This window comes from Xiphophorus maculatus, chromosome 8, assembly GCF_002775205.1.
Source record: "Xiphophorus maculatus strain JP 163 A chromosome 8, X_maculatus-5.0-male, whole genome shotgun sequence".
Classification (NCBI taxonomy): Eukaryota; Metazoa; Chordata; class Actinopteri; order Cyprinodontiformes; family Poeciliidae; genus Xiphophorus; species Xiphophorus maculatus.
In genome coordinates this window covers 3,671,324-3,690,111 of record NC_036450.1, presented here as the reverse complement: position 1 = coordinate 3,690,111, position 18,788 = coordinate 3,671,324, and the positions used below count along the sequence as shown (strand labels likewise).

At 38.8% G+C, this 18,788-nt stretch overlaps 1 protein-coding gene across 2 annotated transcripts in view; it reads left to right on the top strand.

Annotated features, from left to right (window-relative positions):
* The first annotated feature begins 230 nt into the window (after positions 1-230).
* The window catches only part of LOC102224870 (ephrin-A5b-like), an 85,836-nt gene continuing 67,278 nt past the window's right edge, over positions 231-18,788 (top strand). For both annotated transcript variants that reach the window (XM_023337918.1, XM_005811651.2), the window contains exon 1: positions 231-777. In XM_023337918.1, coding sequence (XP_023193686.1) covers positions 653-777 — 125 coding nt within the window. In that variant the 5' untranslated portion in view covers positions 231-652. The remainder of the gene's footprint in view (positions 778-18,788) is intronic.

Below are 18,788 nucleotides of genomic sequence, written 5' to 3'. Positions count from 1 at the left end.
GAGAGAGAGAGAGAGGGAGAGGGAGAGGGAGAGAAGGAGGAGAGAGAGAGAGAGAGAGGAGAGGGAGAGGGAGAGAGAGAGAGAGAGAGGGAGAGGGGTAGAGAGGGAGAGGAGGTATTGAAAAAAAGATAGAAGAGAGAGAGGAGAGTAGAGGCTCGCGATAGAGAGAGAGAGCGAGAGATGATCGAATGCTGCCAGCGCGCCTCTAGACGCTAGGGGTTGGTCCGGTGGAGAGCATGGCAGCGGCAGCCACAGCGCTGCTGACTTGGTTCTCCTTCACTTAGACCCGAGAGCAGCCGCGTCCTGTGCGCTCCTGGCGCAGACCCCGTGCGTCATTCTGTTGTTTTCTTTCCGCCTCGCTTCACTCTTTTCGCGTCAAGACGCCGGGACCAGGAGCGGCTCGGAGTTCAGCCCGGATCCGGAGACAGCCGACCCTCCTCGGCCGCCCTGAAGCCTCCGGACCGCGGAGCAGCGGCGCTCCATGTGCGCCTCGTCGGTCCGACAGCTGAACCCGGAGTTACGCCGAACGGAACCGAGCCGAGATCTGCTGATTTAACAGAAAGCAAACAGATACACGCAGAGGGAGGCTGAGTTAACGCTCCGCAGCAGAACCAGGACCAGAACCAGAACCGGACCTCAGCCCAGCGCAGACATGCCGCAGGTGGACATGATCCTGTTCCTCATCCTCATTATTGGGATGTGCGTGTTCGGCCAGGACCCGGCGTCCAAGGTGGTGTCGGACCGCTACGCTGTCTTCTGGAACCGGACCAACCCAAAGTAAGTGTCCCGAACCGAACCTGGAGTCCCCGGCGCGGCGCTCAACTTTCACTAAAGGGCCATTTCACCGCGTTTTAAGGGACTCTGCAGCAACTTTGACCCGCTCCGGTTCGGGATCTGGATCCGTTTGACCGACCGAACCGGGACCGGATCATTCTGCACTGATCACAGATTCTGAAAAACACATTTTAAATTTCATGGAACCTTTATTTCAGTGGTGAAAACACTAAAAATAGAACATTTTCAGCGCTGCTTCTGCATTAACTGTCAAACCTGGACTGAATTATTTCCCTTTTTCTTAAATCTTTTTATAAAAAATTATTTATTATTTTACTTCCAAGAATAAATAACCAAAAAATATCACAATTTAATGGTTTAGATTGAGAATAGCTTAAGAAACCAACATTCTCTGGTGTGAAAGTGAGTCAGTTCTTAATTACAAACTCTTTACAACACATTTAGAAATTGAGGAAAATTTCATTTTTATTGCATTAAAGCCACTTTTAATTGAAGCAATTGTCAAAATTGGACCAATTTATTCTGCAATCAAGTCAAGTTCTATAAAATCCAGTTTACGATCCGTGAAAAAGTGTTTCCAATGTTTTCATACATGAAGCATTAAACTCTTTTCTTTCTGTGAAGCAGAGACGCACCGATCAGTTTTCCGGTGGCACCGATTTTTACACGATTATAAAGCAGAAAACAGAAGAAATAAAGAGAAGTTTCTGTGACTGAGGCAGGAATCAGATGGAAAAGGAAGAATGAAAAATATTTATTATAATGTTTCTAATTAAACTTGACCACAGTGGGTTGGTTGGTTTGTTTATATGCAGTTAATGATGATATTTTTAAATTTAAATTATTTTATTGACTGTTTTTGATTGGTTCATCTCCATTGTGCAGTAAATTAATCCAACTTCCATCGTTAATGTTGCGTAAATACAGGAAGAAACAAGAAATTCAAGGTTTTCCAGATTCTTACCAATAAAATAAAAGTTTTCTAGATCATAAACTGTGTTAGGAAACATCCGTGGAATCATTTAGATTTTCAGTTTGGACGCTACAACGCGTAAAAATATCATAAACTAAAACCTGTAATATAACTCGACCAAACGTTTATATTAAAGTTTTAAGATTCAACCCCAATTTAAAGTTTAATAATGGAAAAATAATAATTAAAATGCAACATTTTGTGGATTTTCTTGTTGTCTCTAATTTGTGTGAAACAATTTGAAGCAGGTTTGACTGAATGTAGGCTGGTTCTAGATTTTAATGAATATGTACTTCCCAATTTTGTCATAAAATAAACGCTTTAAATGCTTTTTAATAATGAATGTGGAATAAATGAGTCCAGGTTTGACCAGTTTAAGAGTTTATATTCAATTCCAATCACGTTTGACCCAATGCAGGCTGGTTCTGGTGCGAAATGTACGGTTTTTTTTGCATTTTACCCATAAAATAAACGTTTCACGGATCATGAATGTGTTTTTTATCGAACCTATAATCAGTGTGGACCAGTTTGACCAGTTTAAGTGTTTCCCTGGAAAGCAGTGAGTTATCCAGTCCTGGCAGCAGCAGTGTGATGTTTCTGCCGTCTCCAGTCGGTGTGTTTGTGTTGATGGATGGATGTGGCCTTACTGGATAATTTGCAGTTGGATCTGAGCTGCCAGCTTCACACACCGATGGATTTTTCCATGCTGGAGTTTTTTAAAGCTGCTGTTTGGAGGCTTTATGAGTCTGATTATCAGTTGCTTCAAAGTCTCTGCTTTGATTTGAGAATTTTTATGCTTGTTGACCGAAAGGCTTAAGATTGTGCGATAGAGTGACATATCTGGTGCTGTGAGCTGCAGGCCGCCTCCCCTCATGAGTCAGTGCCACATGTTTGGCGTTTCACCAAAATCACAGTGACTGTGGGAGCAGCGGTGGGTGTGTGTGTGTGTGGGTGTGTGTGTGTGTTTCTGCAGACGTTTGGGGTTAAATCAGCGTTTTTCTTCCCGTTGGCCCTCAATAAAAAGCTGTTTCTGTTGCTGCTTTTCCATTACAAATGTGTGTAAAACTTTATCGACGTTCCGCTATTGTGGAAAAAACACAATTTTGATGTTTTTCCATTAACTAAGAGACACAGCGCGAATACGTTTGTTCCCGCAACGTCATAAAGAGGTGCCATCATCATCCTCCTACCACTTCCTGTCGTCTGCTTTGTCGTTTCTGACAGTAGTAACATCTGGTTGTTGATCAGGACTCGTGATGCGAAGAAAGTGTTTCCGTTGCAGTTTTACGGAAAAAAACACTTTCAGTTAAGCAAAAAAAAAAAAAAACATCATTCTAATGGCAAAAACGTTTGATCAAAAAACTAAATTGGTGTATTTTCATTTAGCTAAATTTTTTTTTGCAATTCTAAAATAAATGGGAACTCCCAGGCCACATGCTAGTCGGGGTGATAAACTGAATATTAGAAAACTGAAAATTATGACCAACATCATTTTGTCCTTGGCTGTATTTTCTGTTTTAAAAAAGAAAAGTCATTTTGTCTTGTTTGGCGTAGCGTTGGCTGTTGTCTTCCTACACAGTTTTCTTTGATTCTCATCTCCCGTCGGTGCTCAGTCTGGACTTTCTCCATTTCACTTGGATTCCCTCTGGTAGAATTTCAAACGAGCCAACAGGAACAGAAGGAGAAGCTGTGAATAATGACGTTGATTTTCTGCACCGTTTTAGGATTTTGTTTGACTGGTACGTTTAGCAGCGGTGGTGGAGGAAGAGAACGAAGCCGATCAGACCATGTTGGCCATTTAACAGCCATCTTGTTCCACTCGGTTGTTTACAGCACAGGAAATTTCTGCTAAGCTTCATAGCATCGAACTGGTGGGTTCCATATGTTACGGCCAAACGATGGAAAAAGTCCAGGAAAAAAAATGTTTCTCAACAGCTGGAGAGTCCAAACAATCTGGCCGAACCAAAGAGCATCGAACAAGAGGCTGGTTTTTACCAGGCTTAATAAATTCTGTTCTCAGTTCTAAGTTTTACCTGAGCAAACTGTTTAATTTACCATAAACATTAAAATAAGTTTACTTTAAACCTAATAAAGGCTGTTTTCAACTTTAAATGTAGCCGTTTAAATCAATGTTTACTTTTCCCTTAACATAACTGACCTAACATTATGTCAGGCTTGTTTTAACACTTATTTAGCTCCATATTACATCTTTCAGCCATAAAACAAGCCGACCAAACATGCTGGAATTCACCTGGGGTTGCTAGGGAACGGGCTGTGCTTCGCTGCGGTTGCTAGGTAACGGTGGCTGCTGATTTGTGGCATTGCATTCAATAGGTTTTTGAAGCAACTCATTTTCCAGAAATTAATAAACATCAGGGTGTTTTTTTTTTGTTGAGTCGTTTTTAGAAACACAAAAACGTGAATTATTTTTTCTTCTTTAAAATCCATTAAGGCGTCAGTAAAAATAACTGTGAAAACCCGGTTCTGAGGGATCAAACCGTCATTATAACTCTCTGTAACGTATTCATGCTGGCCTATCACGTCGTTTTATTTTCATCCGTTTGTTGTCCTGGAGGTGAACTGTTACATTTACCATCAGATTGACTTCAGGTCCTTCGTTTCTCTACTTTTTCCTGGCGTTGAAACTCTTCCCAGCGGCCAAGTCTTGTTTCTGGGTTGCCCTGCGCTCCCTCCTCCCGCACCCTGCGGGAGCTCCACATGCCGGGGTCACACGCTCGGCAGTAACCAGGCGCGGCGCGGGTTAAGCGGCGCAGAGGGGGCCGTTGTCAGGGTCAGAAACGGGGCGTCGCGGGGCCCCGGCGCGGCGCCCCGCCTGGGCTTTGTCCCCTCCAGAATGGAGGGCGAATAAATGAGTAACTCCAAATGACTTTTTCCCTTTTCTCATTCATGACTTTGAAGCTGTGTGATGTAAACGAGGGCCATGCTGGAAGCAGCGAGGGCCCCTCTGACCTGCGCTGCGTTCCCCGCTGCTTAATGCAGCTCCAGTCGCTGTAGGAACCTGCTGCAACACTTTTCCCCTACGCACCCCAAACTCTTCTTCTCCTGATTCTTATTTTTCTTCTTCTTCTTCTTCTCTGTGGTGGAGGAGAACCGGCTGTCCACACTCAGCCTTTCATGAAATCCCCCAACAGGAACTCTGGAATTGAAATGGGAACTGAGTCGTGAAAAATGGAAATGCATTGACATTTTCATGCCTTCCCTCCGTCCCTCCCCACCCTATTGTTTTAAAGAAGCTGAAAGGATTCCTTCTGTAATTTAGATAAACATGAGCTCTCTTCAGTAAAGCTTTGATCACAGAGAGAGAAAACGTTCCCGCGCCAATGGGAAGGATTTGAAGCAAAAACCTTCAGGTTTTCGGTTTCTGGTCAGTTACTTCAGTTTGGGTGTTTTCACACCTGAGAGTTTGGTAGTTTTGTTTTGACTGGGGGACAAAATGGCTAAATTTGTTACATTTTCACTCTGCACTGTCAAACCAACCAAACCGGTTCCCCTCCTGGCCTGTGGGGGCGCTGCACCAAGAATTACTGAAGGAAACGACACAAAAACCTCTGAAAATGACACTGAGCGCAACTGTCGTCTTCACGAAATACAAACACAAATGAAGAGGCGTCAAATTTTAGAAATTGTAGGATTTCTCGTTTATCTTTGCTAAAAAACCACAAGATATTTCTACTGGTAGCGCTGGGCTAGCAGGTTTATTTTGGTTGTATTTACCCATAATGCCCAGGACTGTAGTCCACTTCCTGCTTGGCGTTCACAGATACATTCAAACTGAACCAGTTTACTATTTTGGACTTTCTAAAGTTTGATTAAAGCAGAATAAATAGATCTATTGTAAACTAGAGGCGTGTTTTTATTGTATCGTGTTTTTATTGTATTGTTTATCATTTATTGTGATAATAATTTTGATTGATCAAATTCCACTCATTGTCTAAATCCTCCCAGAACTGCCTGGGATTTTTAGTTTTCTATTTTCTCCACTGTTTATTCATTGACAGCATCGATACGTCAATAAGTCTGAAAATATGATTAAAAGCAGTTACTGTGAGCAGTTTAGACACAAATCACGTTTTATGTGACTGGTGTCCTAAAGAATCATATTACAAATGGATTTATTCTTCAAAAGCAGCGTTTGTGTTTGTGCCTGCAGTCACATTCACACAGTCACATAAAAAAGGAGTAATAAATAATTCCTATCATCACTTTTATCACTGTAACAGTAAAACCTTCAATCCAAACCTCCAAACATGAGTGTTGAGTTTCTGCTGAGCAAAACTAAGAAATAGTTGGAAAATCAGTTTCATTTGATTCCATTTTACTGTTTAAATAAACTATAATCTTTATTTAAGCAGATTTTTGTTTCTAAATTCAAACTTCAGCGTTTCTTCGATGTTAAATCAAATCCTCCTCATAATCTTCACATCTCCATAAACGTGTTATTGCTAAAGGTTAGCAGTTTAAAAGATGTTTTATAGCCAAACTGGTTACAGTACTTGGATACCATCAAACTAACAACCACAATATTGATATATAAAATACAGATATATATATATAAAACATTTATATATAAAAAACAGAAAACGATGGGAATTACCAGAGATCGTTGTGGCCACTGGACGATCTGCGTTCAGCTGAATTCAAAATAAAACGATCATAAAAAGTCAAATTCCTCTTTTATTAGGACAAAAGTTGGTGAATAAAACTGATTCTGATTCTAAACCATTATGATTAGCGGCGACCGATTCAGTTTTCTGGCTGATCGCTGATTATCGATCTTTTAAAAGCTTAACTTACTGATTCCGATTTTGGCTGATAACATTTTTTTCTCTGAAATGTTGCTCAATATATGAAGAAAGTTGCTAAATTGGCAGCAATGGGGCGACTATTAGTTAACTATTTTTAACTGTAAATGTGCAGAGATGAGCTGATCGGCCGGTTTATCAGTCAAACTTCTCTCTCACCAGAAAAGAAAACCACAGTTTTTGATTTTTAGACATTTGCAGAGGTCGATAAGATCAGCTTCACATGTAAAAATCACCCGATCACAGATCTCCCAAAGTTAAGGAAATCGGCACCGATAAATTGGTGCCAATAAATCGGTGCTGATAAATCGGTGCACCCGTAGTGTTGATGTTACTGTTGATGTTTTTAAATCAGGCTGGCATTGATTCATCCAGTTGGTTCCTATAAATCCATCTAGTTCCCATAAGTCCTGTTGGTGTTTATAGATCTTATTGTTGTTTAATAAATATGCAGGAAAATCATCTGCATCTTTATGAAGACGTTCCAGAAGTTTGACTGAATCCTGTTTTCTCTACATTCATCACCTGATGAACTGACTCTGACTCCTTCCTGATCTCTGGGTTAAACTTGCCTGCAGATGTTCAGCTTCTATAAAGTATTAGTGACGTTTCCGTTGGATGGACCAGAATAAATATTGACTGAAGTAAAGTCGGGATCTGGACGGAGCTTCGTGAAGCATGTTGCCTTTAATCTGTAGATTATTAGTAACAGTCGTGGGACAAATTACAAATCCCACTCTCAATGGGCTCAACTGGAAAGTGGCACCAGAAGGAAATTAGCCCCAGAAATCCAACCAGGAAAAACACAAAGTGCAGCTTTTTCCAGGCGGAAAGTGAAACGAGCCCCATATGTTTGCCGTCAGCCGCGTTGGAAACCCAAATGGCGGAGTAAAGTGTAAGAGTCGGGTATTTACTGCTGCTCTGACAGGCAGCCATTAGTGAATTCCCCGCTCAGCAGCTCTTTAGCTGCTTCATTAGAGCCCACCCGGGTCCATATGGTCCGCTCGCAGCCGCTGCCTGTTGCCCAAGGTGTTTATTTGTTGCTGATAGGCGGATCAGCGGAGAATCGGGGCCGGAGTTCCTTCCCTAATCTCGCTGGCTGTTTGTGTCTCCGCAGCCATGGAAACTGATACCGGCTCCGTCATGAAAGAGGCTCGCTGGGTGGGACCGCGGCCCGGACAGCTGGGGGGAGAGAGAGCGCAGCGTCACCCCGGGGGTCTCCTTTAATCCCTGATAATTCCCAACCAGGGCTTCCCGCAGCAGATGCAACATATTCCTCCTCAAGACAATTAAGGAATCTCCTCAGGTTGCTGTTTGTCGATCAATTTAAAAAAAAAACAATCTGATCAATCGCTACGGCTAACTTTGTTAGCTTGAAATATAAATATACCTGCAGTTGTTCTTTCTGCCAAACAATTAAAATGGAAATGATCTGATTTGGTTGCAGCAGAAATCAACATCATCTAAAGGAGAACGACCAATAAACATTCATACAAGTAGAATATCCAGAAATGATACTCAGGTAAGAGTAAAAAGTATCAATTACTGAATAACTGGTCAAATGATCAATCATTTCATATGTAAAAATTACATCATCAGATGGACCAAAATATAAATTTAAGTGGAAATTTTGGTATTTTAAGGACCAAAATGACAATAATTCATATAAGTAACAAAATCAGGATAAATTTTTTTTTCCAAATCCGTTTATTTCAATAAAAAACTTACTAAACTTTAACAGAAACTGCAGCTGTGTGAATCTTTGGTTTAAACATGTTTGTTTTTCATTCAGTGGGTAGAAAACCAAGAACTTTTACTCAAGTAAGAGTAAAAATACTTTATAATAAAATGACTCATATTAAGGAGTAAAAATACTCCTGAACTTACATCCTTTCAAAAAGTTACTCATCTAAATGTAACTAGTTTCTACCCAACTCTGCACACAAGTAGCAACAAACCTGTTAAGTAAATACAGACTGAATTAACGCGTATCGTAGATGTAAACAATAACGTTCTGCTGCAGAACTAATGTGGAAAGAAAATGCAGAAAAACCATTGAAGAACTGAAAATCTCTGGTTTTCCCAGTTTTTCTGCGCAGGCTTGTTGCCATAGCAGCGGACGTTAGTTTTATGCACAAATCTATTTTTGTTTAAAGATAAAATGATGTAATTTCCGTTTGAACAGAAAAATCGTTTCTGAATCGGATCGTGACTCTAAAAATCGGAATCGCTAAAATATTTGTATCTTTACAGAAAAGTCCTTTGAGATGATTCAGATTCCTCCCACATTGACCTCTGCTCCTCCGCTCTCTTTTTAATCTCCGCTGTGAGACTGGACGCTGTGTTTTCTTCGCGCCGGGTTGTGATAGTTTCCCAGCGGCATTGTCAGCAGCCCCATTTGCATTGTTCCCACTGTTTACCCTCGCTTTCCCCTCTCAGCTTTTTCCCGGCTCCCCGCCGCTCGGTTCCGCTTGGATTAAGAAACGGACACAAAAAAGTGAGTAAAAAGAGCCGACCACGTCCAAATATTGACTGGGACTCGGGACCGCGAGGTTTCTCCCAACGCCGACGCGGCTCAAAGCGCGCCATTGTTCGCCGTGGAGTCAGCGGCCCGTGGCGCCGCCTCCTCCTGCCACAGGAGGAATATCTTTAATATTTTAGCAATAAAACCGCAAACTTTAATGTTTGACTCTGATTTCATGTCAGAGTCAAACACAAAGCTTCCTTTTTAAAAAATAAAAAGGAAAATCTGAAAAGTGAGGCAGGCATTTGCATGTAGCTCCTTTTACTCTGGAACCCGGAACCGTAGTTAAAAGGACTGGAACCAGTTTTGGTGCCATATTTATATTTATATCAGTGATGAACACAACTGTCTAAAAGGTTAGCAGCGCTAACCCTAAATCACTAATCATGAGCTTTAGCTGCGCTAGCACTAATGCACTAAACCAACATGGTATGTAGGAGAAGCTATTGCTAATGTGCTATACTAGCTGAAGCTAATGTTAAAGTGCTACACCAACATGGCATTTACTGGAAGCTAATGCTAATGTGCTACATTAACATGGTATTTACTGGAAGCTAATGTGCTATATTAACATGGTATTTAGCATAAACTAATGCTAACGCGCTTTACTAAGATGATATTTAGCAGAACCTGAGACTGAAATGCTAAACCAATGTGTTATTTAGCTAAATCTAAGGCTGAAGAGCTACACCAACATGGTATTTAGCAGAAGCTAATGTACCATACCACTATGATATTTAGCAGAAGCTATAGTGCTAAATTCAACCATGTTTATACCCACCATGTGTCAACGACACCATGTGGTACATTTTGGTATATCGCCCTCTACAGGGTTAAATTGATCCAATCATCTCATTGATTAGCTGAATGGAGCTAAACTGGGTCAATCCTGGAAGAAAAACAGAAAATGGAAAAGAGTTAAGACCCATTTGGAGTTTTGTCTTCTAAACACACAAAAGGAGTTGAACTGAACGGTTCAGATCAATCCATCTTCATGTTTATGAGTGGTCTAGTCCAAGTCCGGACTGAGAACGTGCGGCAAGACTCGTAACTGAAGCAAATTATGGTTCTAAACTGTAACTGCAAATGGACGACCCAGTTTTTCTGGATTGTATTTGGGAGAATTTTTCACTACTTTGTGTTTGTTGACATGAAACCCAGAGAAAACACAACGAAGGCTGCAGCTGCGATGAGAAAACCGTAGGAAGCTTCTCCGTGAGGAGAGGCAGCAACCCGAGGCGTCCGGGCCCAGGAGCCTGGAGGTGGGGTCACAATCCGTGTTTCCACCCGCAGGAAGCGTCAATCTCCAGAGGCATCAAAGGGAGCGGAGTGAATGTGATTTCCTGCAACCGAGCGTTTCACAAACCGCCAATAAACAGAGGCAGAGCGCCGCCTTATCTCCCGTTTCATTACAGCAGCCCGCAGCATCATGCCTCCTTCGCCACACTTCCTGTTGTCACGTTGCCGATCAGTTTTACCCGACATAATCCACTCAGAGACTCCACTTTCTGGTCAGGTAAGCTGTGAATTTCACACTTGGCTTTCTGCAGCGGAGGGGAGGCGGTCGTCATGAGGCGACACCCAACACCCCCCATCCCCCAGAGGTTAGCCGCCTGCGACCTCCCCGCCCCCCGACCTCCACACACCCTTCATGCTCTGACTAATAAGGCAAAAGGCCCGAGGCTGCCAGCCAGTGATTGACAGAAACGACTGACTGCTAATAAGAATGGCAGCTTTTATTGCTGCAGTTTGTGGCGCTGCAGCAGCTCTGTGGACACGTTAACAACCAAAACAATTTCTTACTGTTTAATTTTATTGGGTTTTTAACTGGTTTCACACTAAAAAACATGCTGTATCTGTCAAAAATGAAATAAAAAGAATAATTACTCACAGAAATGACAAATTAAGTCAGTTTATTTCCCAGTGGCTGTGTGACAAAAGACAAAACAAACTAATAAAGATTCTTAAAAGTGGTTTAATATGATTATAAGGTGGGACGTTTTGGTCTAAATTTGGTCTTAAATTGGGTTTTAATTAAACGTAAAACACAGAAGAACATTGCAAATAATTAGATGTCTAAGAAATGACTTGGAGTTTATTTATTTAAATTAAACAACATGAAGAGTGTGAATAATCCAGATTTAATGGTAAACAAATTAATCTGAATGAAAAAATATTGTCATTTTCTAGTTCAAAGTATTTCAGCAAATAAATGTAATTACCTACCAAACGTTAGCGCTAAACATTAACTATCAAAACTCAGCATACTAGCATGTGAGCGCTAACGTTAAGAAAAAGATGATCAAATACCGACGTTAATAACTTTAATATCTAGTTTATTGTTATGTTAGTGGTAAATAATATAATTAATGTTAAATTAAAGATTAGTTAACGTTTATTAGTAGTATTTAAATAGTCACATTTAGATTTTAGAACAGCATTTCTTAGCATATGAGTGCTAACAATGCTAACGCTAACAGTTAACATTAATATAATATTTATTTTAGTGCAAATGGTGAAATAAACATTAGTTAGCTCAGTTAACGTTTAGACCTGAGAACAGCATTTACTAGCTTATGAATGCTAACGGTGCTAATATTAAAATAAACAGCCATTCTGTCAGGCTTTCTACAAGGGCAGCTAACATTAACCAACAGAGCTAGCAACAGCCGTCACCAATATGTTTGTTACTGTTTCTAATATAATACTAATAATCTGCTGCAGGAAACTAACGAGTTCAATTAACTACCTAAACTAAACTCTCAATCTAACTAGCAGAAGTTGAAAATATCAGTTCCCAAATTTGCAGAGGAGAGTTTTAATATGAAAAGCATCCAGGAAGCACATTCTCTGTAATAAGAGATTATTTATGGATTATAACTGAATTTATTGGATTTAAAGTTACCAGAGACTTTGAGTCTCTTCACTGGTATTTTTAATTTGTTTTTATAATGAATAATGAATTATAATATTAAATCTCAGATTTCATTTAGCTGGATATTATCCTCTCAAGACTTTATATTTCCCTGCTTCCATTTGTTGTGGTTTGGATCTCCATTTGGACTCATAATATCTGAGACATTATGATGCCTGATCAAACTAAACCAGCCCTTAAGTGAATCTCCCACTGGTAGATGTTACTTATTAAAGCAATAAATCAATGTTTTCTACACTAGACTATAAAAAAAAATATAAAATTACTTCTAATCTTTGATGTTGAATACAGCATCTGAGAATGCCTCCAAATTTGGTTCAAACTTCTAAAACCTCTGCACACAAAAATGTTTGTTGAGCAAATTCATCAAAGTTTCCAAGGACACGTTTGAGTTCAATTTCTGGAATTTGAAAGAAGTTGCCACAGAGAGCTGGAAAGTGTCTGAATTGAGAAAACAAAGCCTCGATCCGATCCGTTGTGTCCAGATGTGAAACAGTTTGGCTTCTTCAGGTCTAATCTCTGCCGGTCTCACCCCGCTGCACAGAGCTTCACTTTTTCCTGCTGTTTTAATCTTAGTGGGGGCTTCTTTGTGTGTGTGTGTGTGTGTGTGTGTGTGTGTGTGTACTCTGTTAAATGCGAGTGGTGAAATGGCATCCCCTGTGTCTTTGTAGGCACCGGTGAGGGTATTAGCAAAGAGGCTCTAAGGGGCTTAAGAGGTCAGTCTTCCCTTTGTGTGGAGACACAAAACACTTCCTGTGGGACCCTTCACCCCTCTCTGTTCCTCACTCAGAAAGCCAAGCCCTGCCTGACCATTCACATTAATCAGCCTTAGCTCCTAATGACTGCAGGAAAGCCTCTGAAAAGTGCTTCCAAAAAGGTCCTAAAGAGCCACTAAGCTGCTAACAGACTGGCCACAGCTGATGCTGTTTGCAGGGCATTACTAAGCATCAAAGATAGGCGGCTGGGGGCTCATCCATCCCAACAGTTCCTCTTTAATCCCCACTAAATCTAATCTAAAACTTGAGCTGAGACTCTTTCAGTCTTCTTGATGCATGAAGGTTTTCTTACAGGTAACCGAGCTACAAGGAGACCTTCAATACACCAAGACGTTTTCTGTAAAGGTCACTGCCCTGTGATGACGCCTTAAATCTGCACTTTTACTAAACTGAGCTGTAAGATATGCATAAAGAAGTGTGTTTTTTGGTAAGTGACCCAAAATGACACCTTCAGTACATAATGAAAGTTCCCCCTTACCAATTCATTTACCAATAAGGTCCAATCTGATGCGTCAATAAGGTTCAAAGACCCTTCAATACATCAAGAAGTTGTTTTTTATTGGTCACTATTCTATGATGACGCCTTAAATGCATCACCAAGATGTACTTTTATGCAACTGGGCTGTAAGAATATGCAAAAAGTGTCTTCTTTGGTATATTACCCAAAATGGCACCTTCCAAGAAATCAAGAAAGTTCTCCTTTAAAACATTAACCAATAAAAACCCATTCATTGCATCAAGTCACTACCCTACGATGACACCTTCAGAGGTGCAACTGGGTTACAAGGATATATAAATAGAAAGTGTCTTTTTTTGGTATATTACCCAGAATGGCACCTTCCATACATTAAAAAAGTTAATTTTTACATCATTTACCAATAAGAATCCCTTCGATGCATCAAGTTGTCTTTATCAGTCACTTCTCTATGACAACACCTTAAAGACGCACATTTACGCAACTGGGCTATAAGGATGTGCATGAAAAAAGTTTTGTTTTGGCATATTACCCAAAATGACACTTTCTATGCGTCAAGAAAGTTCCATTTTACGTCATTTAATAATTAGGAGCCATGACAAAGGTGCACTTTTATGCAACTGGGCTATAAGGATGTGCATCATCAACAAAGTGTGTCTTTTGGTAAGTGATACAAAATGGCACTTTCTATAATCCATGAAAGTTAAACTTTTTGTCATTTTCTCCTTACAAGCCGTTCAATCTATCAATAAAACGTTTTATAGGTAACTGATCTTGACATTTGCCCCTTTGCCATTTCATACAGTTAAAGTTTTGGTTCGACTCTCTAAAAGCAGCTCGTCTTTCGCCACAGGAAGTTTTGTATAATTAAACGTTAGCTAGGGTTGATGGAAACGTGTAAAACTGGAAAAGAAATTCTCCAATTCGCCTGAAAGTTTTTATGTTTGTGGAAAGTTTTGACTTTCCTGAAAACGAGTTAATGAGCTGAAGGTTAAATGGAAACACGTTTGCTGAGTAAATTCTGACGTAGTGAACATTTTTCTGTTTATCGCAGCGTCACCGTCTGACATAAACACTCGGTGTGTGCAGCCTGGTTGATTCACCAGCAGCTGGAAAAACAGCTGATTCACATTTTATCTTCTGTGAAATTAAAAGAATTTGCTCCAAATTTGCACCAGTTGGATAAAAACAGCTACTGATTCTTACCCATCTTGGTGACTTTTCATACCATCATCAACTGGAAGTTATTTACATATGAATTTTATAAACAACAACTTTAGGTATGAAGGATCAATGCACTATGACACAATACTACAGACAATACTTTAATTTCCACCTGCCGTTATTTGGGTTTGTGTTCGTATTTGTTTACATTTAATTCTAAATGATTTATGAATTCACAGATATGAAAATAGATTTCATATTCTTCTAGTTAGAGAACGAAAATGAGCCAAGTAACTTTGGAAGCAGCTGCTTTAGATATCTTACTACATAAAGGAGCAGATGTCAGATTTGATCCATTACAATCAGGTTTTCTTTCATAACTGTTTTGATATTTTACAGTTCAAAATAGTTTCTTATGTTTTACTCAAAATGCAGAATGACTTGGCAAGTACCAATATAAATTTTAATTTATTTGGAGTAAAAAAAGTAACAATATGTGAAGGAATATTTTGAACCAACCATCAGGTAATTCCTGCCCACCTTACAGATGTTTAGAAAAAGTTTGTTTTTATAGTCTGGTCTAAGGAAATGTAGTTTTACGACTAATAAATCCCATCAGCCAGAGTTTATTATTGTGTTGATTTGATCAGAGGTCAAAATATATCAGTTTTTAAATCAGGATCAGATCCACAATCAATAACAACAGCACAATCCAAAGTTTTGAGAACATGATGTGCAGCTGAGTTGTACTTTTTTTTTACGATTTTGTCACAGTTTATCTCCCTTACTCTTGTAAATACAGACAGTAAATTGGCAAGGAGTTTTTTAATACTGCTGAATGATTCAGAACACAGATATTTTCTTTCAAGCGTCGTTGAGTCTAATGTTGGACCTCAAAATTAACCGATTCTGCGTCCAATTCGTCACTGTTTTTTCACTCTGAGAGGGAAAATCTTTGCTGTCTCATCTGGTTCAAGTAAAATGGAGGTAATGGGGAAAAACCGGGGGCCACATCGCTCACAATTACCGCTTGATTAGAAAGCAAAATCCTGATCATTTTGACAGCTTGGGCCCCGAGTGTGTGAGTGAAGGTTTTCTGGACGTCGTGTGTTTGTCAGTGCGGCTTTGGAGCGACGCCTGAAACTAAAAGCAGGCAGACCTTCTCGCTGGGACGATGTTTCCTGATGTTTAATGGCTGCTGACTTGTAGCTTTTTGTGTTTCTTGGAGGGAACCGGGAAAAGCTGATGTGGGAGTGCATTACTTTCCTAATGAATCAGGGTGACAAAGCTCTGGGACGAACCAAGCAAACCAGAACCTCTCAGAGGAAGCAGCTTTTAGTTCCCAGTCTTGAGTTTCTCCTCAGGTACGAACCGATTTTTTCTTGTTGTTTTCAGAGTGATAAAGTAAATCTGAATGATCAGCAGTTTGTTTCTGGAACTTGGCGCGGCTCTTCGGGCCCTTCGTGTGGATCCGCAGCCAAATGTGTTTCCTCATGTTGGGTTTCTGCTCACTTTGTGCTCTGGGACCCATGAAATATTAAAAAAAGCTGTTTGTGATCTCACGATGGAGCTTCGACAAACCTTCACACGCAACCAGGAGAAATCCAGGTCACGGCTGTAACACCGGGGTCGACTTTCCTTTTTTTTTTTTTTTTTTTTTTAAATTTGCTCCTTCGTTTAAACAAATTCCCTCCTGGACTGAATTACTTTAATAACATTTATTTTGGACAGCTTAAACTTAACGGGTCATTAATTTTAATCCCTGACTCAGAAAATCTCCGTCTTCTCGCTTTTCCTTTGTCGTCTTGCGGCGGAGCGCAGGCAGCCATTTTCCAGGTTGGACTCCATCTTGTAGAGGGAATAAAAGTAGGTTAAGATTCGCAGGATGTCACACGAACGCTTCCTAATCTGTCCTGATATGAAAAATAACCCAAATCACGAAGGATAAAAACCTGCAGCGTCCGTTCAGTCTTTAGTGTCTGAAAGTCAAACTGAGTCACAACAGCGTCTTTAACGTTCTTTATTTTAGGTATTTACAAGTTAAAAACATTTGAGTTACTTAAACATTAACTCAGCTTCAGTATAAATAATTTTTGTTTTTAGTAGAAAAGATTTATCTGCTTTTGTTGACAATTTGGTTTAAAGTGAAATATTTTTGCAACAGTAATAAAAAAACGGATGAAACACCGAAGAAAACTTTAACGTTCCTTAAATTTACTTTTACTTTTTGATCAACGTTTTCAGCTCTCATTTCTAAAATTCATTTAAATATTTAGATGTAAACTTGACATTTTTGTATGAACTATTTATTAAGCTGTTAGAGACATTTTAATACAACATATAAATCTCACCACTTTTAAAAGTAGTGAGATTTTTTCCTTAATGTTTTTATAAATGTGAAATAATTTGTTGAGAAATTTAGATTTTATTAAAATAAAACCTTCAAGTGACAATATTTAGTTTAATAATTCTGGTTAAAGTTGATCTTTTTCAAACCAAGGTCAATTTAAAACAAGTTTTATTTTATTTTTATTTATTTTGAGTGTTTTATCTGTTCTCATCTCTGAGATTATTATGGATTATTTTAGTGAATGTTTGCTAGAATTTATTGCCGTTTAATTGGAAATTCAGAAAAGTCAGTTTGACAGCATAGATGAAGATAATAATTTCTACAAAAAGTAAATACTTTATGTTGGATCCAGTTCAATGTCAAATGTGTATGAAAATAGTGAACAAAATTCATGGCGCATAGAAGAAAGTTCTGGTTTAGTAAACTTTTTATGCAAATGTTTAAAGAATAAAGAATAAACTCTGGAGTCACTAAAGTTATGAATTTTATTAATAACTTTATTTACTTGTCAACACACAGCAGACATGAATCAGCATCATTTAAAGCCAATGTTTACGAATAAAAGCAAATTAGAAGTCAGTTTGTCCCAAAATGTAAATAAATATTCGCCAAATGTTCAAATTTTAGATTTTGGTGATTGTGGAGACAATAACTTTTATACAAACTGAAATTATGTTATTAAATCTCAAAATAACAAATAAAAACATTCAGTTTTGGGATCTGGAGAGTTTTTATCGTTTTCCTCTCTTGCTCATTTCATACTTTGGACATTTTTGGCTGAATTTTGCTACAATTTTATTGGGATTTTATTATTTTCGTCTCTTTTGTTTGTCTTAAGTTGGACAATTCAAACAATTCTTATGTTGCGTCGAAATTTGAAGCAATTTCAGTATCAAAATTTGGGAAAACCTAAAACGGTTTAAGGAATCAGTGACTGAAGTCTTGAATATTGAAACGTTTCTCGTTACAAAATCTCTGGTTGAATTTTGGGAAAATATTAAAATTTGTTGCCTTTCAAAACTGTTTCATTTGTCTAAAGTTTATTATCAGAAAACTAAATTATAAGGTCACTTAGCTACTAAGTCAAATGTAAAATTATGTTAAACTGTTAAATTGAAGCAAGTTTTGCTTTGCATGAATAAACACGTTTATACAAATTGTTTTGGTCCAACTGTAGTTCAGCTTAATCAATTCAGTTGATTTGTTTAGGACATTTCAGAAACAAGGCAGTTGAAAGTTCTTTACATAATAAAAATATCATACAGTAACGATGAGCAACCAGAAACAAACGTTACGTTTTGTTCACAGCCGTCGTCATAAATTTATTGGCAAAGTGATCAATTTCTGCATCATGTAAATTTGAATGATAAGTTAGGATCACCGACTCAGCAAAAAGAAATATTGAGTATAATTTGGTCTAAATTTGAATGTAGAGGCTCATATTTGTGTTGGTTTCACCAGTTTTCTTTACGCTCCTTAGAAAAGTTTGGTGGTGACAAACTTCTGTCACCAGGGGCCAAAAATCCCCAGTTTTAAAATCCTGAGGGACCAAAATGAGCATTTTTACCGAAACCACAGTCAGGATGACATTAATGTTTGCATCTGTTTAACCTTTTGGGCCAATTATTTCCCAGTTTCTTGGTTGTTTTTGGTTCATTTCCAGCTATAAAAATGATGCATTTCTTTTACAACCTTTGTTGAGTTTCGCCCAAAACGTGTTGATGAGTAAAAAGTTTCTGGTTTGACTTAATGCTGCAAAAACACAAAATCCCACCAAATATTGTTGGTTTAGTTTCTACTGCAAGTTTCCCTGCACACTTCAAATAAGACAACTTCACTTATAATTAACTTATAAAAGCTTGTTTTAAATCAATAATTTATTAAAATAGTTGTGGTTCTAATGGCAGATAATTTAACTTTTTAAAATGTTTTGCTATAAGTGACATAATCTGTTAAATGGAACCAAACCTTCT